At 48.8% G+C, this 22,953-nt stretch overlaps 4 protein-coding genes across 11 annotated transcripts; 2 read left to right on the forward strand and 2 right to left on the reverse strand.

Annotated features, from left to right (window-relative positions):
• Window positions 1-255: 255 nt before the first annotated feature.
• LOC130535478 (cytochrome c oxidase subunit 7A2, mitochondrial) lies at window positions 256-3,731 on the reverse strand. Its single transcript, XM_057050557.1, has 4 exons — window positions 3,569-3,731; window positions 1,134-1,220; window positions 825-909; window positions 256-421 (listed from the first exon to the last, which is right to left on the reverse strand). Exons 1-4 carry the CDS (start codon window positions 3,581-3,583, stop codon window positions 363-365), a joined length of 246 nt encoding a protein of 81 aa, XP_056906537.1. The 5' UTR covers window positions 3,584-3,731; the 3' UTR covers window positions 256-362.
• A 485-nt stretch (window positions 3,732-4,216) lies between these two features.
• rnaset2l (ribonuclease T2, like) lies at window positions 4,217-7,729 on the forward strand. Of its 2 annotated transcripts, none has more exons than XM_057050545.1 (9): window positions 4,217-4,360; window positions 5,717-5,940; window positions 6,011-6,078; window positions 6,160-6,217; window positions 6,305-6,372; window positions 6,501-6,614; window positions 7,149-7,197; window positions 7,299-7,373; window positions 7,465-7,729. In XM_057050545.1, coding segments are annotated over exons 1-9 (837 nt in total). In that variant the 5' UTR covers window positions 4,217-4,359; the 3' UTR covers window positions 7,645-7,729. The 2 variants fall into 2 exon arrangements, with proteins under 2 accessions (XP_056906525.1, XP_056906524.1); XM_057050544.1 differs by having other exon boundaries at window positions 4,260-4,360; window positions 5,675-5,940.
• A 37-nt stretch (window positions 7,730-7,766) lies between these two features.
• supt5h (SPT5 homolog, DSIF elongation factor subunit) lies at window positions 7,767-18,260 on the reverse strand. Of its 6 annotated transcripts, XM_057050513.1 has the most exons (31): window positions 18,130-18,260; window positions 17,842-17,946; window positions 17,300-17,456; window positions 17,154-17,222; window positions 15,251-15,262; window positions 15,091-15,160; window positions 14,803-14,871; window positions 14,529-14,594; window positions 14,413-14,443; window positions 14,240-14,308; window positions 13,698-13,949; window positions 13,528-13,617; window positions 13,386-13,456; window positions 13,141-13,246; window positions 12,976-13,066; window positions 12,705-12,841; window positions 12,434-12,589; window positions 12,207-12,353; window positions 11,989-12,135; window positions 11,783-11,908; window positions 11,616-11,700; window positions 11,429-11,539; window positions 11,248-11,350; window positions 11,024-11,151; window positions 10,212-10,317; window positions 9,969-10,127; window positions 9,636-9,830; window positions 9,543-9,594; window positions 8,442-8,639; window positions 8,120-8,215; window positions 7,767-8,050 (listed from the first exon to the last, which is right to left on the reverse strand). In XM_057050513.1, exons 2-31 carry the CDS (start codon window positions 17,926-17,928, stop codon window positions 7,910-7,912), a joined length of 3,327 nt encoding a protein of 1,108 aa, XP_056906493.1. In that variant the 5' UTR covers window positions 17,929-17,946; window positions 18,130-18,260; the 3' UTR covers window positions 7,767-7,909. The 6 variants fall into 6 exon arrangements, with proteins under 6 accessions (XP_056906493.1, XP_056906495.1, XP_056906496.1 ...); XM_057050515.1 differs by lacking the exon at window positions 15,251-15,262; XM_057050516.1 differs by lacking the exon at window positions 9,543-9,594 and having other exon boundaries at window positions 9,662-9,830.
• On the forward strand, window positions 18,167-19,432 carry triap1 (TP53 regulated inhibitor of apoptosis 1). Of its 2 annotated transcripts, none has more exons than XM_057050554.1 (2): window positions 18,167-18,303; window positions 18,831-19,432. In XM_057050554.1, exons 1-2 carry the CDS (start codon window positions 18,167-18,169, stop codon window positions 19,135-19,137), a joined length of 444 nt encoding a protein of 147 aa, XP_056906534.1. In that variant the 3' UTR covers window positions 19,138-19,432. The 2 variants fall into 2 exon arrangements, with proteins under 2 accessions (XP_056906534.1, XP_056906536.1); XM_057050556.1 differs by lacking the exon at window positions 18,167-18,303 and adding an exon at window positions 18,351-18,376.
• The last annotated feature ends 3,521 nt before the right edge of the window (window positions 19,433-22,953 follow it).

The raw sequence follows: 22,953 nt of genomic DNA on the forward strand, positions 1-22,953 counted from the left end.
TGTTCATACGACAACCTGTAAATCACTGTAAAGTACTGTAACACTACAAGCTGCACATGACGTATTTATGACTTATTATATCTGCACTTACTGCTCCTGTTGCACTTCTGGTTAGATGCTCAACTGCATTTTGTTGCTTTGTACCTGTTCATGTGCAATAACAATAAAGTTGAACCTAATTTAATCTAATTATGATATTGAACGTTTCGAGGAAGCTCAACTTCAAACATCAAAAATTGACAATTCCAAATTGAATGCAGTTAAAATGCTTGAATCATTTTATTGAAAGTTTGACTCCCAGCAGATGATTTGACAGACGTCAGTGTGGCATGATGGCAGCGCATCTTCTCCATGTTTCACCTCTAAGCATTCTTCTGAGGTGCAGCGGCTAAGAGCAGCCAGTACAGAGAGTAGCATGTTCCTGCGGGAAGGAAGGAAACCTCTTAAAGTTGTAGCAGAGGACTGACCTCTTGACCTCTAACCCATCTGCCGCCCCTTTTAAAAAACAATCTGATTTACACACAATTCAAAATCTTCATAAAAAATGTTCAACATTGGTTCTAATGAAATTTTGGAGTTCTTATACATGAAGGCATTATGGTGATTGTTGCCTCCACCAAGGATGAGAGAGCTTTTAAATGTTGCTCATGTTCCAGACAGGTGACACCTTGACTGCAGAGGGGGAAGGAAGTGATCTGCCCGTAGTTGAGATCATGCTAACCTTTTGTAATAGCTATGGTTGTACCCACTGATCAAGTAGTCCCTTTTGTTATTGAACCCAAACCACCCCCATCCTCTGATGAATAACTGATGGACTCTCTCACCTATGCCAGATAATATCATGGTAGCCCGGTAGAGCATCACGTCGCTGGTTCCTCCTTTAATGTGGACCGGTAACCCGTTGTCCTCCTGTAACCAGAGAAGTTGGGAAAAATGTGTCTCTGTTCCAGGGTCCAGGTGTCAGTTTAGTTCAGATCAGAATCTAATATCACAGTGTTCAATATTTCAATAATATCCCTACATGGCAGAAACTCTGACGCATCTGAACACCTGATTTTTCTTCATTGATCATGTGAACGTTATTCAAATAACCGGTTGAGAATCCTGCCCCTGCTAAAACTGGCTTTTGTTACCTGGAATAGCTTCTGGGCTTCGGGAACTTTGTTCCTCAGCTGTCTGGCAGAAGTGGTGAATGTTCTGCGGGCCAGGAATGCAGTTTTCTGGAAGCACAAGGGAGCATCGACATAATGTACAAACAGCGCCCCCTCTGGCAACAGTGTTACAGAAACAATGTGCGAAACATTTACTGATGTCAGCAGGCTGGCAGCTCTACAGGGCAGTGCTAGTTTTGTGAAACATGGCTGTGAATTAAGCACCATCTTCTTCACTTTTGTGCTTGTCTAATCATTTCCACCTTTATCATGTCAGTAAGACACAAAAGTGGGGCGGTCCCATGTGGGCCAGCCAGAAGTGAAAGACGGAGCCGTCCCGTGAGGACAAGAAAACAAGAAGTGAGTGAGGCCGATTGTGTTTTTTATAGTTTTGTCACCAATTATTTGACAGTTGTTTATTTCAGGAAAAGAAAATCTGGCAATTTTCTGTCTGAGAAGAAAATAATAATAAAATAATAATAATAAAAATGTTGGCATATCATCAACTCGAGAACATTTGTCACTATTCAATTAACATCATATGAACTGAACCAAGAATTCTCACAAACGAACTTTTATTAAATTGTTTTATCATTTAAAACAAAACGGATCAGATGCAAGGTTTATTTCTGTATAAGGTAACCTGTCATGATTATAAAATGTGATTTTGTCATGTACGATGCAGGTCTAATACACGTTCCCTGGTCAGAGATGATGGGCTCTTCCTCATCCTCATCCTCACTACTGACACTCACCGATGCATCTGTCAAAAAATATACGCGACTAAAAACTTCGGCCAGGTGACCCCACAAGTGTTGAGGGTCAGTCATAACGAGCGTAAATATATCGGCTTGGATAATGTGATCTATTACAGAGTCTAAAGCTCATCAAATGTTACTTCCTTATAAACCCAAAATGTGTGTAATTTTAAAGGAACCTTACAAATTCAATGCATTTATTCAATTACTTATTAAGTATCTTTATCCTTCAGTGCTAACCTGAATCTGGTAACTTCATCAACTGTCGTGACTCCTTCACCAGAGCATAACAGCCAGTTCTTGGGTTTAGGGGACTCGTTGGTGACTAGGGTGTGTTGGTGCCCGATCTGAACCCGATCGGATCCATATCGCTTCTGCTCCTGTGCCAGTTTGTCCAGTTTTACCACATGATTCCCCCCAGTGATCAGTGACAGCATTACTGAGTCCTAATGTGTGCCAGTCGATCTCTTTAAAGCAGGGGTGTCCAAACTTTTTGCAAAGAGGGCCAGGTTTGATAACGTGAAGATGCCCGGGGGCCAGTAGATCCTTCTGATGTTTTTTTAACCAGAAAGGTTACATGCAAATGTACACTATTATAAAGCAATTTTCATTGTCACAATTCTCTTTATTTTTCAAATGGCAGTGTAACCAAATATAAGCCACTCAGGCAGACGTGAGCAACTCTAAAAACACAATTCTGCCTTTAATTCATATCTGGAGAGTCAGATAACATTGAACACTGAACTGTATGGAATACCTTAAATTTCCATGAGTTTGATAAATCTAATGCAAAGTTGTCTGTTATCATTCAAGTTTAAAACAAGTAAATTTTGCTCTTGTCTTTTACAAGATCTACAAGAAAGGAGGAATTACATTTTTGTGATTTATTTATTCTGTTAGTGCCAGCGGGATAGTTTCAATAACTAATCAGAAGGTCACCCTGCAGTCCTGACACTGAATAAAGGTCAGAGGTCGACACAAGCACCAACTTAAACTGACCGCTGCAGGTGTCGCAGTTCAAATAACCCTAACCCTGTTTGTCTGTTTTATTCAGTACCTGCACCGACCAAAAGGTCAATCACTGGCCGACCCACGGGTCAATCACCGGCCGACCCAAGGGTCAATCACCGGCCGACCCACGGGTCAATCACCGGCCGACCCACGGGTCAATCACCGGCCGACCCAAGGGTCAATCACCGGCCGACCCAAAGGTCAATCACCGGCCGACCCACGGGTCAATCACCGGCCGACCCAAGGGTCAATCACCGGCCGACCAAAGGGTCAATCACCGGCCGACCCAAGGGTCAATCACCAGCCGACCCACGGGTCAATCACCAGCTGGCCAAAAGGTCAATCACCGGCCGACCCACGGGTCAATCACCGGCCGACCCAAGGGTCAATCACCGGCCGACCAAAGGGTCAATCACCGGCCGACCCAAGGGTCAATCACCAGCTGGCCAAAAGGTCAATCACCAGCCGGCCAAAAGGTCGATCACCAGCCGGCCAAAAGGTCAATCACCAGCCGGCCAAAAGGTCAATCACCGGCCGACCCAAAGGTCAATCACCGGCCGATCGATTAATTAATCAGCTGTGATGTTTGCAGCAGCTGCAGAAGAAGAAACTTCAGGATTAAAGAGAGAAAATAAAAGCCGTAGTTACCAGGAGCTGATTCATGTCTGCTGTCACCAGAGCGAGTGTGTGTGTGTGTGTGTGTGTGTGTGTGAGTGTGGGTGAGGGTGTGTGTGTGTGTGTGTGTGAGAGAGAGAGTGTGTGTGTGTGTGAGGGTGTGTGTGTGAGAGTGTGTGTGTGAGTGAGTGTGTGTGTGGGTGTGTGTGTGTGTGGGGGTGTGTGAGGGTGTGTGTGTGTGAGTGTGTGTGTGTGTGTGTGTGTGTGTGGGGGTGTGTGTGTGTGTGAGTGAGTGTATGTGTGTGTGTGTGTGTGTGTGTGTGTGTGTGTGTGTGTGTGTGTGTGAGGGTGTGTGTGTGTGAGGGTGTGTGTGTGTGGGGGTGGGGGTGTGAGTGTGTGTGTGTGAGTGTGTTGACCTGTTGTGCCTCATGGAAAGTGAGGACACGTATCTTGTTTCCAATGTTGAGGACAAACTGCAGCCGAGATTTAAAGAGACAGAAACTCACTAAAGATTTTATAAAGAAACTCACCTGTGTGTTTGTTGGAAACTCACCTGTGTGTTTGTTGGAAACACATGTGCAATATTTGATTATTGAGATCAGTTGTGAAATCCAATAATACTTTAGTTGTAAAAAGAAAAGGAAGTCGCACCACTTCCTTTGCAGGAACGTGCCACCTGCTACACACCTGCGTCACTTCTCTCTTTCACTTCCTGCTGCAGCTTCAGAGGAACCTGAATCCTGTCAGAGCAGCTCTGCTTTCATCAGACGCAGGATCTGGACTCATTTGACGGTGATTTAACCTGAACCCTGACGACTCAAGAAAGTGAGTTTTAATTTGAAATTCTTCAGTTTGCAACTATTTTAAATATCGAGAGACGCGGCTGCTGGATCCCGTAACAGTCCTCCTCTCTGATTGGTCAGTGCTGCTGGATCCCGTAACAGTCCTCCTCTCTGATTGGTCAGTGCTGCTGGATCCCGTAACAGTGCTCCTCTCTGATTGGTCAGTGCTGCTGGATCCCGTAACAGTGCTCCTCTGATTGGTCAGTGTCACTGGATCCCGTAACAGTGCTCCTCTCTGATTGGTCAGTGTCACTGGATCCCGTAACAGTGCTCCTCTCTGATTGGTCAGTGCTGCTGAATCCCGTAACAGTGCTCCTCTCTGATTGGTCAGTGTCACTGGATCCCGTAACAGTGCTCCTCTCTGATTGGTCAGTGTCGCTGGATCCCGTAACAGTGCTCCTCTCTGATTGGTCAGTGCTGCTGGATCCCGTAACAGTGCTCCTCTCTGATTGGCCAGTGTCACTGGATCCCGTAACAGTGCTCCTCTCTGATTGGTCAGTGTCGCTGGATCCCGTAACAGTGCTCCTCTCTGATTGGTCAGTGCTGCTGGATCCCGTAACAGTCCTCCTCTCTGATTGGTCAGTGCTGCTGGATCCCGTAACAGTGCTCCTCTCTGATTGGTCAGTGTCACTGGATCCCGTAACAGTGCTCCTCTCTGATTGGTCAGTGTCACTGGATCCCGTAACAGTGCTCCTCTCTGATTGGTCAGTGTCACTGGATCCTGTAACAGTGCTCCTCTCTGATTGGTCAGTGTCACTGGATCCCGTAACAGTCCTCCTCTCTGATTGGTCAGTGTCACTGGATCCCGTAACAGTGCTCCTCTCTGATTGGTCAGTGTCACTGGATCCTGTAACAGTGCTCCTCTCTGATTGGTCAGTGCTGCTGGATCCCATGACAGTGCTCCTCTCTGATTGGTCAGTGCTGCTGGATCCCGTAACAGTGCTCTTCTCTGATTGGTCAGTGCTGCTGGATCCCGTAACAGTGCTCCTCTCTGATTGGTCAGTGCTGCTGCATCCCATGACAGTGCTCTTCTCTGATTGGTCAGTGTCACTGGATCCCATGACAGTGCTCCTCTCTGATTGGTCAGTGTCACTGGATCCCATGACAGTGCTCCTCTCTGATTGGTCAGTGTCACTGGATCCTGTAACAGTGCTCCTCTCTGATTGGTCAGTGCTGCTGGATCCCATGACAGTGCTCCTCTCTGATTGGTCAGTGCTGCTGGATCCCGTAACAGTGCTCTTCTCTGATTGGTCAGTGCTGCTGGATCCCGTAACAGTGCTCCTCTCTGATTGGTCAGTGCTGCTGCATCCCATGACAGTGCTCTTCTCTGATTGGTCAGTGTTTCTGGACCGGTGGCTTGTTCCAAGGATGCAGAGCTCAGCGCTGCCCCTGTTGGTCAGTGTCAGTTCTGCAGCTCTGTTTCTGCTGCAGCTTCCTGACAACGCTGATGCTCAGGAAGTCCTGTTACAAGACTACAAATATGGCCGCTCCCAGGGGGACACAACATCATGCTCCTGGAGGTGCCTCTTGTTGACGCTGCAGTGGCCCGGAGCCTTTTGTCAGGTGATCAATGACCATTGTCACGCTAACGTAAGATACCAGGAGGGAACATGTTCCTGTTCTTCTTCCTCAGTCCCTGGGTGAAGGCCGTGTTTGCCAGATTCCTCCGAGCGTAAACCACTGGACTCTTCACGGCCTGTGGTAATTGTCTCTGGCACGTTAGTCACGTGACCCCAGGTCACGATGGGCCTGCAAGAAACCAGCAGATCTCTTGTGTTGCAGGCCGGTGCGGGAGGACAGGTGCTGCGACTGCTGGCCCATGTTCCACTCAGACGTCCAGGTGAGTCGACTGTGGCATCGTCCGACGCAACGTGCGAACGCGAGCCGGCGCTGAAAGCTGATTGGCTGATGTGGTGCATGTTGGCAGGAGGTGGAAGCAGAGCTGTTGGTCCACTGGCCGTCCTTGCTGAGACACAATTCCAGCTTCCAGTTCTGGTGCGGCCTTACTCTGACACAGTATTAATCCGCCTGAGAAACTAGAAGCAATAGTTTAACAGACGTGATAACGACATGTGTGAGGTCGGTAACGTGGTCATGAAGCCGTGTCTGCGTGTGCACGACAGGAGGAACGAGTGGAGGAAACATGGCAGCTGTGCAGCGTGTGTGGAAGGAATCAACTCACCTCTGAGATACTTTCAGCTCTGCCTCAAACTACGACGGCAGTTTAACATTGACCAGTGAGAGCACACACACACCCCCACACACACACACACACACACCCACACACACACACACACACACACACCCACCCACACACACACCACACCCACCCACACACACACACACCCACTCACCCCCCCCCACACACACACCACACACACCCACCACACACACACACCCCCCCACACACCACACACCCACCCACCCACACACACCACACCCACACACACCACCCACTCACCCCCCCCCCCACACACCCACACCCACACACCCACACACCCACCCACACACACACACACCCACCCACAACACACACACACACACCCCCACACACACACCCCCACACACCCACCCACACACACACACACACCCACTCCCCCCCCCCACACACACACACACCACACACACCCCCACACACACACACCACCCACACACACCCACCCACCCACACACACCCCCACACACACACACCCACCCCCACACCCCCACACTAATGCTTCGGGCTCAGGTGCTCATGGTCCTCAGGAGTACGAGGGTGTGTTTGTGTGCAGGGTGCTGGAGGACGCCGGCATCACGCCGTCCTGTCATCGCACCTATAAGGTAACGAAGGGATGTTTGGTGAATGAGGAGGCAGGTGGGCGGAGTTCAGGCCGAGCCGACCACAGACGTGAGAGGCATCAGGACTTCCTCTTTGTGTCCAGGTGTCAGAGGTCCGACGGGTTCTGGTTCCACATGTGGGCGACATCCACGAGATCCAGTGTGTCAGAGACAAACAGGTGAGATGTTGAGGTCTTTAGTCCTTTGATCTTCACCTCCAAACAGGGTAGCGGGTTCTTTTGACCTTGAAAGGGCCTCATGTCTCCTCAGGACAGAGAGGTTTGGTTTCAGATCAAGATCCCGTTGTCCAGAAACCTGACGGTCGGCTGCAGCCCTGCTGCTGACGCAGAGGCCGACTGGAGGTCCTCTGGTGGACACCCCTGCCCCCCCCAGGTCCCCTTCTTCTACCTGCCCATCAACCACGAGCAGCCGAAGGAGCCCTGCGGCTGATGGCGCTCCAACAGGACGCCCTCGAGGCCCTCGAGGCCTCGCCGATGATGGCATTTCTCAGTTGATTAAAACACGTTTTGATCGATTTTCTTGCGTTTGTCCTTGAATGCAGAGCGGAAACGTGAATGTTTGATGTTTTATTGACATGTTTCTCTCCAGAAAAGCAAAAATTCTCAGCTACAGTTACAAAAGACGTGGTGAAACAAGGACAATGAATGGATCTGCTGAACATCTGACGCGCTAGGGATCGGCCCTCCGCCCTCTTTTAGTGCTCCAGGCGTCCCAGGAAACGCAGGTTCAGAATCTTCAGCTGGTCGTCCAGCTCCATCCGCACGATGCCGTCATCTCCGTCGATGCTCAGGAGGATCCCCGTGGCCTCTCTGTCCTCTCCCATGATCACCTTAACCTGAAAGATTCAGTTGGAAATGTCACTCATGGCGTTCCTCAGCGTCCGCAGCCATCGACGCCACCTTACCTTGTTGTTTTTGGTGGGAGTGACGGGTTCCAGGTGGTCCGAGCTGATGCTGACCACCTTCTCGCTCTCTTGCATGAATACGGAGCACATGCCCCCCTGGACGGGGAAAAGAGACTGAGTGCTGCCCCCTTGTGGCACAGTGGAACCCAACCATAAGGGTTTGAGGTTTCAGATATTTCACATTTAAAGTTGCAATGGAAAAATCTAATCACAACCCAAACCCTATTTCATGGTCCTGGACGGAGCTCGTTGCTAACGTTTGCTAGCTTTCACAGCTAATATTCCACCAGGTTTCACTAATCAGCCCTTAAGCGTGTTTTACCGTGACACTCCTGATAACACCAGTCTGTCCCATAAGGTCCATGAAAGAGTCCTTGACCCGGACCAAGATGTCGGTGGTCACCCAGTCACTGCTGCCCTGCTCAATGTTGGAGCCTGGGGTGTGAGGGTTGTACCCTCCAGGAGAGGGCGCTCCAGGCGTCATTGGACTGTAACCCACTGGACTCGGGCTTGGACTGGCCTGGAGACAAAAACGGATTCAGACTGTCAAACATCGAGAGAATGCGCATTTTTATCAGGACCACTGCTAAGCGCTAACTGTGTGCTAAGCGCTAACTGTGTGCTAAGCGCTAACTGTGTGCTAAGCGCTAACTGTGCTCATATTTAAGTCTCTGCACTCTCCTTTGGAACTTTCTCAAAACTGAAGGGGTAAAATGTTAGAGCCATACATCTGTGATACTTAATTCTATCAAGGCTGTGGAAGAGTCATCGCTCTAATCAATATTTAATTAATGCCGCTAGTTATTTTAACACTCGTTAATTGCAATTTACTTTACTATATTCCAGTTACAGCAGCTGGAGGCAGAATATTAAGCACATCTAGTTTGGGGATTTGCTCCAACGGAAGCCCTAAACTAGTTGCCCTAAACTAGTTGTCTAGCACCAAACCAATCGGTTGAAAAGTCTGGACTTTGCTTCTACTTCCACACCACAAGTGTTCTCGTCTTCTGGCACTAACGCTTTGAAACTGCCCGGTGAATCACCAGGAGCCGGCCGGCCATGGCCACGGGAGACGGCGTACCCGATAGGCCACGGGAGACGGCGTACCCGATAGGCCACGGGAGACGGCGTACCCGATAGGCCACGGGAGACGGCGTACCCGATAGGCCACGGGAGACGGCGTACCCGATAGGCCACGGGAGACGGCGTACCCGATAGGCCACGGGAGACGGCGTACCCGATAGGCCACGGGAGACGGCGTACCCGATAGGCCACGGGAGACGGCGTACCCGATAGGCCACGGGAGACGGCGTACCCGATAGGCCACGGGAGACGGCGTACCCGATAGGCCACGGGAGACGGCGTATCGGGAGACGGCGTACCTGATAGGCCACGGGAGACGGCCTATCGGGAGACGGCGTACCTGATAGGCCATGGGAGACGGCGTACCCGATAGGCCACGGGAGACGGCGTACCTGATAGGCCACGGGAGACGGCCTATCGGGAGACGGCGTACCTGATAGGCCACGGGAGACGGCGTACCTGATAGGCCATGGGAGACGGCGTCGGATGGTAGCTGGCGGGAGAGTGTGTGTTCTGGTAACCAACAGGTGAGGGCGCCACTTGGTGGTAGCTCTGAGGACTGGGACTAGGCTGATAGGAGCCCTGAGGGGAGGGGGCTGCATAGGGGGAGTACTGCTCTGTGTTATACCTGCACACACACACACACACACACACACACACACACACACACACACACACACACACACACACACACACACACACACACACACACACACGTTAAAGGTCTGGCAACAGAACGTCTGAGGCTGGAGGTGAGTCTACTCACATCGCTGGCGTTCCAGGAGTTTGGGGGTTGTACTGAGGGTTGACCTGTGGTGAGGGGACCTCTGGGTACCCCGGGGTCTGAGGGTTGGGGGTGCCGCCATAGCCTTGAGGCGAGGGGGAAGGCTCATCATCGTAGCCAAAGTCGTACTCTTCTTCATTTCTGAGTAAAACAAAGAAGTAACTACAGTGGTTCCACCCTGTGTGTGTGTGTGTGTGTGGGAGTGTGTGCGTGTGTGAGTCTCACCTGGAAGGTGTGTTGGGGTTGCTGGGATCCCAGGCTCCACTCTGACCTGGTGTCCTACTCCCATCATGCAGCGGGGTTTGAGAGCCATAATGAGGCGTACGGCTTCCTGTTAGGATGGTAGACAAGCGATGTGTGTTGAGTAGCTGTGGTCTGTCGAGGAGGAGCTAAAGACTGAAACTCTAACTCTAACTCTAACCCTAACCCTAACTCTAACTCTAACCCTTAGAGTTAGAGTTAGAGTTAGAGTTAGAGCTAGAGCTAGGGTAACCCTAACCCTAACTCTAACTAACTCTAACTCTAACCCTAACTAACCCTAACTCTAACCCTAACTCTAACCCTAACTCTAACCCTAACTCTAACCCTAACTCTAACTCTAACCCTAACTCTAACCCTAACTCTAACTCTAACCCTAACTCTAACTCTACCCTAACCCTAACTCGAACCCTAACTCTAACGCTAACCCTAACCCTAACTCTACCCTAACCCTAACCCTAACCCTAACTCTAACCCTAACTAACTCTAACCCTAACCCAACTCTAACCCTAACTCTAACCCTAACCCTAACTAACTCTAACCCTAACTCTAACTAACCCTAACTCTAACCTAACTCTAACCCTAACTCTAACCCTAACCCTAACTAACTCTAACCCTAACCCTAACTAACTCTAACCCTAACCCTAACCCTAACTAACTCTAACCCTAACCCTAACTCTAACTCTAACTCCAGCGCGGCCGCTCGCAGCGCGTCTGCTGTGAACGACTCAATCATCCAGTGTGATGGCGGCGAGTCGAAGGTCGTGACAGCGACTCACCATCGTGCAGCGGCGTCTGCGACCCGTACATGGGGGTCCTTGATCCGGTGCCGTACATGGGGGTCTGGGAGCCGTACATGGGGGTCCGACTGTGGGCGGAGGTCATTCCACTGTGTCTCTTTGCTCCCCTACAGAGAAGGTGGTGGAGCAGGAGGATTATTGATAACCAGGAGCCAATCAGCTTGGATCAAAACTGCAGCAGGGTGAGGCACGTGAGGACGCACATGGTGGTCAGCCGCTGCCGGTCCACGGAGATGGTCTGGCAGGTGGAGTGAAGCTCCACTCGGGCCGTGGACTCTGTGGCGTCCTTCACCACTCCGATGTAACCTGGGACAGCAGGAAACGGCATCACTTTTGGTTTAAGGGGGCGGGAGGTCACGTGACTGTGCTTCCTGCCACTCTGACCTTTGTAGGGACCCTGAGAGATGCGAACCGTCTGACCAATCAGCTCATTGTCCCGTCGTCCCCTCCCACGCCACATCCCGCCTCCTCCTCCACCCCCTCTTTGAGGAGCCCCTGCAGAAGGAGCCCGGACACGTTGGAGCCACACTTGCTTTCTCCACACTGACAGACAGGAACATTTCTGACCCACCTCCCCCGCCGTGGTGCATGGGGCTGCTGATCCGAGGACTCATTGGAGCGAAACCCCCCACCGTGAAGTTGGTGACGTCTCTGGGCTGAAGGAGGACACGAGACGAGCGTTACAACACGTGGAGCAGGAACTGGACTCGCATGAGACGCAGCCAGCGAGACACCCACCTTGGACCCGCCCGCCAACACCAGGTGTCGAGTCTTACACACAAACATGCCGCCGTTTTCCACTAACTTTTTACAGTGGAGGAAGGCAAAGCCTCGGAACAGGTGGCGGATCTCCCCCTCACGACCCTGTGGGAGGAAGGGACGCAGGAAGTGACATCGACAAACAGGAAGTGTGAGAGAGAAAGGAAGAGTGGGGATGCTCTCACCGAGTGCGGCCCGTCGATCACCTTGACGATGTCTTTGACGTGGATGTTGTTCTGCTCCGAGTCCAAGGCCACGGCGAAGCGGTTGTCCTTCCTGCGGTTCACTGCTTGATGGCGGACGGTCAGAACCTTCCCGTGCATGTTCAGCACCTGGGACATTGACGCTCCACGTTACAGGATTCAGCTTTATCTGAGGGGCTGTCTTGGGAATCGGGCATCACCTGAAACGTCTCCCTCTCCAGCCGGACAATGACTCCAACTGTCTGCGGATCCAGCTGAACCAGCTCGCCCCACTCGTGCTGCCCGCCGGCGTCCACGCCCGACGCCGTCTCAGAGCAGAGCTGCAGGTCTCTGGGCAGCACCTTCAACTGGAGACATGGCGCGGACGGTAATTACGCTGCCGACAACACGGCGTGAGGGCGGGCGGAGGAGCGGCTGCAACAAATACCTCGTGCATGGTGAGGTCAGAAAACAGGATGACGAAGTTCTCCTCCACCCTGACGATGAGGCCCGTGTCGCCCTCGTAGCGCCCAGCAATCACCTTCACGTGGTCGCCCATCCGGAAGTACTTCCTCAGCTCGTGAGCGGGAAACTCCAGAGGGTCCTGAACACACGCACACACACACACACACACACACACACACACACACACGCCATCATTGGTGTTATGTGCTAATATTAGTTTTGCTGCTACTTTAACCTCATTGGTCAGGACTTACCTTCAGGTCCTCGTGTTTGGGCATGATGGTGATCTTGTTGCCGTCCACACTCAGGATTTTCCCCTGCAGGTTGATCAACTCTCCCTCACACACCTCCACATTGTCTCCAGCCTGCAGGTTGTGTTCTCGCTCTTTACCTGCAGCCACAGATGCATTTCTCACCCTTTGCCATCGCACAACTGTTGCCAGTGTGTATTTATGCAGCAGCAGCGCCCCCATTGGGACCCTGCAGGTATCGTCTCCAGGTGAGCGTGGAGCATGTGGAGCTCACCTGACTCTGTGACCACCTCTAAGTCGAGTCCTTCTGGCTGGTCCTCAAACTTCTCCAGCTCTGACAGGGTGGGCTTTACTCCGTCTGTGATCTGAAAGAGCAGAACTGAAAGTGAATCCGGTGAGGAGCCTCTCAGCACACCATCTCGCCACTCCAACCACTCACCACAGCTGACATGGCAAAACTCTTAAACAGGAAACCTTTGCGGCTGTAACGGTTTCCCTCGAAGATCATGAAGTCTCCGTCATGGCTCACCTCCCCACCTAGAGACCTGGGAATCAAAGTTACCGAGCAGCGCTGCCAATTATTCATCCCAGTCTCCAGACGGCTGCTTATTAGTTCAAATGAAGTGGTTCCGATTCAGCGGGAAATGTGCTGAAGGGTCCACGTGGACGTGCTCGTGGTCGTACCTGATCTTCTCTGCATCGAACAGCCTCTGACCAGGCCTCTTGAACTTCTTTCTCTTGGCAAACCAGTCTTTCTAGAAACAGACTCACAGGTGTAAACGACCCATGACCGCGGTCGACCTTCAGCACCGTCTGTCAATCCTACCAGGCTCATCTTGGCCTTGATCCGGTCCAGGTCGATCCGCGGGATCATCTTCAGGGAGATGGTGTTCTGGCTTGGCTCCACATAATCCACCTGAACAGAACAGGTTTAGATCATGAGTAGGAGACTCCTCCCACCTGATCCCACGCCGGGACCGTTCTGCTCATCGGTACCTGAGCGATGTCATCCTTGTACAGGCCTCTCTTGAGTCGGACCCAGGATTTAGGCTTCAGGTTAGTGACCTCTTTGACCACCTTCAGGACATCAGTCATCTCCTTGATGGGAACCATCTGCTGGTTCCACAGACCCATTCTCAGATTCCCGATTCCCTCAATCGCCGACTTGACGTGCGTCTGTTTGTATGCCTCCACGTAGATGTAACCTTTGACGTGATCGGGGGCCACCACGGACTTGATCTGCAGTGGCTGTGGAGAGAGGAGCAGTGGGAGGAGTCAGGACTTACCCACCAATCAGCAGAAAACCAAATGCTCAAACAACAAAACACCGACCGACTGAAGCAAAAACTAGAAAATCAGTGTTCCCCACAGGACTGGAGTCCAGACCTGCCACGATTAAATATGTCTGGGACACTTCACACCTGCCCTAAAGTCTACAGCACCACCTCTGAATCACTCAGGCTCCACCACACTAATCTGAGTCCATTGGAGAAGCAAGAAAAACACCAATTAATAATTAATAAACTGGAGCTTCTTACTGTATCAGTGAACTGGTAGGCGATGAACTTCCTCATCAACGCGATGGCCGTCGCCCGTTCCTCCCCAATCTGAGTGGACAGAGATGTTCAGTAGATATGGGGGGGTAGCAGAGGGGGTAGGAGAGAGGGGAGGGGAGGGGGTGGGAGGTAGGAGAGAGAGGGAGAAGACACACCTTACATTTGACCGTCCATAGGTTGGGATCTCTGCAGATGACAAACACAAAGGTTTAGATGCAGTTGTGATGGTGACCCACGGGCTGATCTGATTGGTGGACGAGGTGTCACCTACTTGACTCCAGGAAGTAGCTGCTGCTGGGTGATGTCATCAGACAGCTCCTCAGAGCCTCCGGAGTAACTGCACAAGACAGAGGAAGCATCATCAGGTCGTAGAGTCCAAAGGATCCGAATATAAAGCTTCAATAATCAGCATTTTAACAATGTCAGCTGAAATAAAGATGTAATAAAGAAATAAAGATGTGGAGTTTGCAGCATCCTTGTATAGATCCATCTAAGAAAAGCAGAAACCAGGACAGACAGAAAAGTGGAGCCACAGAAAGACTCACTGCTCGCCTCCAGATGTCTTGGCATATTTCCTCATGTAGTATTCCCCCAACGCCTCCTCCCTGGAGTCCCTGGAAAACACACACACACACACACATCAGCCAACACATCACTGCTGCATCACACAGACACACAGGAAGTGGCGTTGTCGTGCAGCAGCTGGTTCTTCAACAGTTTCCAAGGATGAGCAGAACATAAAAGAGGCTGACTCGGTTTTTGTTCCCATGGCAACAGAGTCTGATTAAATCGTAGAACGCTCTGCACCAACTTCCTGGATCAGGACAGTTTACCTCCAGAGGTTCTGCAGCCGCCTGGATCCAGAATGATCTTCATCCAGAGCCATGTGCTCAATGTTGGACACTGACAGGAACAGGAAGTGATGAAATCAGGATTAGAATCTGGACGTAAAAGATACAAATGATGAAAACAGATAAAGGGAATAAGACTCACCTTCAGCCTCTTCTGCTCGGAACAACCAGTGACACAGAAATACCAGAGGAGAGAGAGAAGATGAGAAAGTGAGGAAATGGAGGGATGAGGAGGAACATGTCATGAGAGCACCACAGAACATGATGGGAGAACGACCACAATGATGTTCAAACACAAGAGCGATGGGCTGATCCAGCAGAAACAAAGCCAGCACACTGGTTCTGCTTCTGCTCTGATGAACCGAAGCCACACATCATGCGTCCGCCAGAGGGTCATTAGGTCGTGTTCCCCTACTGCTCCCATGGGGAAGAGAGGAGCTCCGTTTAGGCTCCCACCATCTGATGGGCTCTACCAGATGTGTGATCGGGCGTCAGGGCGCCGATCCCATCAATGACGTCGTCATCTTTGGAAACTTCCCCGATGTTCTCCTATAGATTGAGCTCTGTCTCCTATAGATTGAGCTCTGTCTCCTATAGCTTGAGCTCTGTCTCCTATAGATTGTGCTCTGTCTCCTATAGATTGAGCTCTGTCTCCTATAGATTGAGCTCTGTCTCCTATAGATTGAGCTCTGTCTCCTATAGATTGAGCTCTGTCTCCTATAGCATGAGCTCTGTCTCCTATAGATTGTGCTCTGTCTCCTATAGATTGAGCTCTGTCTCCTATAGATTGAGCTCTGTCTCCTATAGCTTGAGCTCTGTCTCCTATAGCATGAGCTCTGTCTCCTATAGATTGTGCTCTGTCTCCTATAGATTGTGCTCTGTCTCCTATAGATTGAGCTCTGTCTCCTATATTTCCGTTATCTCTCCTGGTCTTTGGGTCTGTCTGGCCAGTCTTGAAGAGGTCATTGATGTTTAACATCATCATCTCAGGCACTTTGTTGCAAATAAAAAGAGCTTAAGAATATTTGGGGGTCCTGAGTAAACAGAACATGGGTTAGTTAAATGAGATGAGGTTCCCTCGGGTGATGGCTCATCAGTTAGTCTAAACTGGCCAATCACCGACCGGCCCAAACACCCTGACTGGGTCTACAGCAGCAACAGGTGCTGCGGGGGGGTTCTCCAGAGAGAGGACCAGTGCTCGGCCTGAAGAAGAGCCAGTCCGTCTTATTAAAAACAGGATAAAGTCGTTTTCAACACCAGCATCACACCACTGATAAACTTGTCCCAGCTGCATTTTTCTAATTTAAAAAAGATTTTTGATTTCCTGTCGTTCTAGACTATCGTCAGGACTGATGAGGATGATGATGAAGAATATGGAAATAACTCATTAGTTCTGTTAGTTGAAAACTACCTGTAAAAATCAGCCTCATCGCTGCATCTGTATGGTCGTTAATATGGTAAGGTCGTCTGGTTTCACAAATGAGCACCAAACAACACTTGGCTCTTAATTTTTTGTTAAATTGTTAATTGCAGGAAATGAAACTGGTGGATAAACTTGAGGCACATTTTGTCATGTCTGGATTTGTGACTTGCTGCCCTTTTTTGTGGAATTTTTATGGAACTCCATCCCAGACGTAGGACGGTGACGCGTGGCCGGCGTCAGACATGTGATGACGACATGAGAGGAGAATTACCGTTAACTGAAGAGGACAGGCATGACGGAGAGAAACAGTGATAAAAGAGAAGTCAGAGAGAAATGTAAAGTCCAAAACCACCATCAACGTTTAAAACCCGTTCAGAGGCTGATAACATCGCTGAGCTTTTTTACTTCTGCATAAATCGGTACAAAGTGGTTGGTGTTTGTCCACACGGGTCCGTTGCTGTTGACTGAGCGGCACAAAAGATTATCTGAGCTTGAATACACCACAGTAAATTCTGCCCTGTTGTCTGAAACAACCTCCGGCTAGTTAGCGAAGCTGGTGCGGACTGGATTCAAAGAACAGACAGCTGATTTGTTACTACTAAAAAGTAAAGTGAAACCTCACCTTTCTCCAGGATGTCTTCAGCACCTTCCTCCCACTGATCCTCCTCATCTTCATACTCATCATCCACATCTACAACGTAAAGGAATAACTGAATAGGACGCAGCCCACCTCTTTACAGGAAAAGGGAATAATGGATGTGTCTTCACCAGCTTCGTCCAGGATGAACCCCCCGTGCCTGGGCTTCTTCCTTGGACGATCATCATCCTCCTCTTCCTCCTCTTCATCATACTCCTCTTCGTCCTCCAGGTCCTCCCCCTCTTCCTCGGCTACCTTGTCACTGCCCACAGGACTAGCGGTCTCCTCCTGGTAACATTCAAAAGAATCTTCTTCTTACCCAGCGCTCAAGCATTAAAATGTTCATTTCAAAATGGATCTTTCACTGGAACTTCACAAACTCATGCTTAATAACCTACGCTAATACAATATCTAATGAGTAACTAATATTTAGTAATAACTTATTGTAAAATAAGATTAAAAATAATTAAATAACTAGTTTAAAAGGCAGAAAATGATGGGAATGATTAGGGCAGTATTCATAGGAGTAAAAGCACTGTTCGGACAGTGATCTTAACCCTCTGTTGCTGGTCATCTCCGGTGGTTAACGTCGGTCACTGGGGCCCATTTTAACACTTTAATCTGCTTGTTTATATTAGCGCAGTTAGCATCTTCGAATGAACGGCTAGCTTACCTCGTTTTCCTCCACCTCCTCGGCCTCCCCATCACTGCTGCGCTCGCTCTGGTTGTCAGAAAAGTCACTGTCCTCACTGTCTGACATATCTCAGCCTCGGGTTGACTGCGACAGAACCACCCACGTTATTTTTATTGAAGCCAAGTGGACCAGCTAACATTCGGCTAACAGCTACACCAAAATACAGGCCATAACAATGACGGCGCCTTACACACAGGCTAACGTGGGATTTCGGTTAAAGGTAGCTGAGAAAACAGCTTAGATTATTATTATCTTCTTTCTACCCACCTGTCCCAACTTCCGTCTGGACTTTATGTCGCGGTAAATGATGAAAATTTGTAAAATAGGTGGGTTCGTTTTGATTAGTCCAGTGCGTCTTTCGTCTTCCTGGTGTAACGCGAGATTTCAAACGGCCAAACTATTGTCCCGCGAGATTTGGGCAAAAGGCGGGACACAAGTAAAGTAAGAAGCCTCACTCCGCCAAAAAACGAAAAACTCACCAACAGACAAAATTCCAGTTTCAAATGTTTTTGAGGTTAATATTTTTTTTATTAAGGCATTTTACTGTATATCTGTAAGATATACATTGCATCCAGTAAGAACTGGACTGTTGGTTGTCTTCAGTACTTAGTGCGTAGGTCCACACGCTGTTGATTCATTTGAGGGTAACGGGAATTTATTAAAATAAAATCAAAGGTTTGGCGTTTTCACACAGGCACAAGAAAATAACAAAATTTACCAGTATTTTTTTGTTTTATTATAAATGTTACAAAATAAATTAGGTCTGTTTTTAGTTCCGTTTATTTGGTGCATTTTAGTTTATCAACGTGCCTGTTAATTTTTTAATCTGTACGTTCCCGATTTCGGGAAACAATTCGGGACCTCGGGACCTCTTCTCCACTAAAGAAAATTCAACTGGACCTTCTTTAGTGGAGAAGAGGTCCCGAGGTCTGGAATTGTTTCCCGAGTGAGAGCTCTGTGTCCTATAGCATCTCTGCAGGGCCCGGCGCTGAAGCCGCAGATCCTCCAACGTTCCGCCTCGTCGTCTCCGTTTCTGCCCGGTCGTCGGAGATGAACAGCGTCGGCGAAGCGTGTACCGACCTGAAGCGGGAGTACGACCAGTGTTTTAACCGCTGGTTCGCCGAGAAGTTCCTGAAGGGCGACCGCAGCGGTGACCCGTGCACCGACAGCTTCCGGAAGTACCAACACTGCGTGCAGAAGGCCATCAAGGAGAAGGACATACCGATCGAGGGGGTGGACTTCATGGGCCCCAACAAAGACAAACCCGAGGGCTGATCGAGAGCAGGCTCATCGGGATCACACCTCATACTGGCCGCGGAGCGCGTGTACGAGGCGGGGGGGGGGGGGCGCCCGCAGAGCGACCCGACCCGAGAGGCAGAGTCGATGGGTTTGGGACTGGACCTCTGCGGCCTTGAAATAAGAAATATGAAGATAAAGAGACTTTGTGACGACATTTGGACGTTTTCTCTACTTACAGATTTCATGAACTTTCTGATGAATCATTTGTTTATGAAATAATTTGGTTGCCTGGCTGAAATAATGCAAAATAATAAAATAATAATAAAACCTTTTTATCATTCAATGCAATTCAATCATCTATTATCAGATTCAACCTTTTTGGTCTTCTGAATCTTTCAGAATGTGGATCATTTTTTCTCCATTTGGATTCATATATATTTATAATGGGGAAAAGCTGCATTAAATGTCTGATTGGTGACCCATTAACAGTTGGTTGTGGGGTCACGTGTGTCCCTATAGTGATGCTCCAGAGCAGAAGAGACTAATGTCAGAAATATGTCACCGTCGACTCCAATAACAGGTCAAATTCAATCACTTTTCAGGTCTGACACAGCTGGACTCTGCAGGAAGAGCGGAAAGAAACTAGTGTGGCGTTAAGCTCATTGGGTTGCTCCTGGGTTAGTTAGGGTTAGGCTCAGGTAGGGTTAGGCTCAGGTAGGGTTAGTTAGGGTTAGGGTCAGTTAGGGTTAGGCTCAGTTAGGTTTAGGGTTAGTTAGGGTTAGGGTCAGTTAGGGTTAGGCTCAGTTAGGGTTAGGCTCGGTTAGGGTCAGTTAGGGTTAGGCTCAGTTAGGGTTAGTTAGGGTTAGGCTCAGTTAGGGTTAGGGTTTGTTAGGGTTAGGCTCAGTTAGGGTTAGGGTCAGTCAGGGATAGGCTCAGTTAGGGTTAGGGTTTGTTAGGGTTAGGCTCAGTTAGGGTTAGTTAGGGTTAGGGTCAGTTAGGGATAGGCTCAGTTAGGGTTAGGCTCAGTTAGGGTTAGGCTCAGTTAGGCTCGGTTAGGGTCAGTTAGGGTTAGGCTCAGTTAGGGTTAGGCTCGGTTAGGGTCAGTTAGGGTTAGGGTTAGTTAGGGTTAGGCTCAGTTAGGGTTAGGCTTGGTTAGGGTCAGTTAGGGTTAGGCTCAGTTAGGGTTAGGCTCAGTTAGGCTCGGTTAGGGTCAGTTAGGGTTAGGGTTAGGCTCAGTTAGGGTTAGGCTCGGTTAGGGTCAGTTAGGGTTAGTTAGGGTTAGGCTCAGTTAGGGTTAGGCTCGGTTAGGCTCAGTTAGGGTTAGGGTCAGTTAGGGTTAGGCTCAGTTAGGGTTAGGCGCAGTTAGGGTTAGTTAGGGTTAGGCTCGGTTAGGGTCAGTTAGGGTTAGGGTTAGGCTCAGTTAGGGTTAGTTAGGGTCAGTTAGGGTTAGGGTCAGTTAGGGTTAGGGTTAGGGTCAGTTAGGGTTAGGGTTAGGGTCAGTTAGGGTTAGTTAGGGTCAGTTAGGGTTAGGCTCAGTTAGGGTTAGGGTTAGTTAGGGTCAGTTAGGGTTAGGCTCCTGGTCCTGGTTGCTTTAGGATGCTTCCAAACAGACGTGAAGACAAAGTGGTAAACACAAACAATCAGTAAATGGTTCGTGCTCAGTAAAGCTACATCGTTGAGGACTAGTTCAAATAGAAAAGGCTGCTGTATCTGCTCTGTTGCTCTCAACACCTGTAAAAATATCTGGCATTTCTGAAGCTGCTTCTCTGCTGCGGTTCAACATGTGTCGCCCAGCTGCTGTTTCCTCCACACAGAGTGGGTGAAGAAATGATTCAACCTAAAAAGGCATGTTTATTCTTCAGCATGCTGTAAAAACTGGGATTGGGATTTATTAACAATTAATTAAAAAATTAACATAATGTATACATAATTAAAAAGACTGTGCAGTTGTGAATCAAACTGAGCTAAATTGAACAAATGTAAATGAATTGTTGATTGAAACTAATACTAAGTTTTGTTTGAATAAAATCAGCTAAAAACCACTGCGTACATTTTAATAATATTTTATGAGAAAGGCCACATATTCAAAAAAATTGATCAATTCTACTAGCTGGGAGGTTTTTGGTTTTAATCACTTTTTTTAACAGCCCAGTGCATTTTGGGTCACTTCCTGCCACATGGACGTTATTCCCCATCTGCTACAGATTTCACGCATTGCTGTTTCCCAAAGTTAAGAACAGTTTAATTGCTGGTATTTTACAAACAATTTCTAACCAAATTTCTGTAGTAGCGGAACATTAATTCGTATCACTTCCACATACAGTAGATTCTAGTTAAGGATAAGGATAAAAGACTTTATTGATCCCACATCGGGGAACGTTACAGCGGTAGCCCGTGGTGTACAAGTTAAGTTTCCAAACAAGTTAACTTCACTGTGTTGCAATTTGAAATGATATTAGCATTAAAATGATATTCAAATATAAAAGTAATACAATTATTTCAACGTCAGTTCCTAGAGTATAATGTTATACTATGTGTAACAGCCTAGGATATCAGCTAATCTACGTCTTTTACTTAGACCTCGGCCTGGGTTTCCATCTTAGCATGCTAGCTAGCAGGTAGCCGACCGCACAGGCACATGAACACTCATAAGAGACTGTGAGGGTGATGTTTGGTCACCCGCGCTGTTCGTTCACTAGACTCAGATCAACCACACAAACAACAGGAGGCCTTGCAAGGGAGAGCTGACGAGCAGTTCAAGCTTCCTCTCTCAACTCCGTCCGTCTGCTGCTCGCTCTCCTCTTTTATTTGGTGCACACAAGATTTATGTCAACCTGACCTCATGATTCCTTCTCCTCCTATCTCTACGACTTCCTCGTGTCCTTGAACATGGTACCTCCCAGTGCTGGGTACATAACAGCTTCAATACTTGATTCAAACACTCATACATTCCTTTTGATTAAACATTCTAAATCTACTTACTATACTTACTATAGCATTGAAACGATAATAGTAATAACAACAATAATTCTTCTCACATTTCCCTCCTGTTTATCGTTAAATGCGTCTAGATTCTCATTGTCAGTATTACATCATTTCATTTCATGAAATTTAAATGCATTACGTCATTTTCCTAGAAACACATTTCTTACACTCAGAGTTCAACATGTGTACAGCTTAAGACATCTCAAACATTTCATTTACATCTTGCATCACATTTGTCCATTCTTCATCTGATTCCTCTTCATCGTTGTCCAGTAGAGATCGTTCTTCCACCACAATTAGGAAGAACAACTTCATTTCCTTTTAGATCCTCTTCACAGGTTCCGACGGGGTTCAGCCGTTGCTGGGCCTATACAGGCCGTCAGCCGTTTACGGAGAGTCCGCCACTGCTCCCTCGCCTTCACCTGGAAGAATTTTCTGTTTCTTACAATGGGAAAGGTGTATCCACGACAGTTTCCCGTCCACTCGAACTGCAGTCTTTGTGGTCAGCTGTACTTGATAAGGACCTTCCCATCTAGGCGTGTTCCACCTCTTTCGCACAAACTTCTTCACCCACATGTAGTCGCCCGGTTGAATGGGTTCCTGGGGGGTGGAATCTGTGGAAGACACAGGACTTGGCAGAACATTTACAGCATTCACACATCGGTTGAGTAACACTTTTTTCAGATAATCTGCTATTGTTTCCTCAACATGTTCTAGCCCATTTGTTGTTGCAAAGTATGGTAGGCAATAAGGCCGCCCATATAATGCTTCAAAGGGTGTGATGCCTGTTTTCTTGTGTGGTGTTATGTGCATCCATAATTTCACCAGGTCGAGACAAAACATCCAGTTCTTTCCTGTCTCGTCCAT

This window comes from Takifugu flavidus, chromosome 12 (assembly GCF_003711565.1).
Source record: "Takifugu flavidus isolate HTHZ2018 chromosome 12, ASM371156v2, whole genome shotgun sequence".
NCBI classification, from domain to species: domain Eukaryota; kingdom Metazoa; phylum Chordata; class Actinopteri; order Tetraodontiformes; family Tetraodontidae; genus Takifugu; species Takifugu flavidus.

Bases quoted from the DNA above. Each gene is read 5' to 3' on its own strand.
- triap1 (XM_057050554.1), top strand. From the start codon at position 18,167: ATGATGAAAATTTGTAAAATAGGTGGGTTCGTTTTGATTAGTCCAGTG. The intron at 18,304-18,830 runs GTAAGAAGCCTC...TGTGTCCTATAG, and splicing joins AAAGGCGGGACACAAGTAAA to CATCTCTGCAGGGCCCGGCG.
- rnaset2l (XM_057050544.1), top strand. The intron at 5,941-6,010 runs GTGATCAATGAC...CTTCTTCCTCAG, and splicing joins GGCCCGGAGCCTTTTGTCAG to TCCCTGGGTGAAGGCCGTGT. The intron at 7,374-7,464 runs GTGAGATGTTGA...ATGTCTCCTCAG, and splicing joins AGTGTGTCAGAGACAAACAG to GACAGAGAGGTTTGGTTTCA.
- LOC130535478 (XM_057050557.1), bottom strand. The intron at 910-1,133 runs GTAACAAAAGCC...CTCTGGTTACAG, and splicing joins AAGCCCAGAAGCTATTCCAG to GAGGACAACGGGTTACCGGT. The intron at 422-824 runs GTGAGAGAGTCC...TCCTTCCCGCAG, and splicing joins CATGATATTATCTGGCATAG to GAACATGCTACTCTCTGTAC.
- supt5h (XM_057050513.1), bottom strand. From the start codon at position 17,928: ATGTCAGACAGTGAGGACAGTGACTTTTCTGACAACCAGAGCGAGCGC. The intron at 11,351-11,428 runs GTCAGAGTGGCA...CTGCTGTCCCAG, and splicing joins CTCTCAGGGTCCCTACAAAG to GTTACATCGGAGTGGTGAAG. The intron at 8,216-8,441 runs GTAAAACACGCT...TTCCCCGTCCAG, and splicing joins GTGTTATCAGGAGTGTCACG to GGGGGCATGTGCTCCGTATT.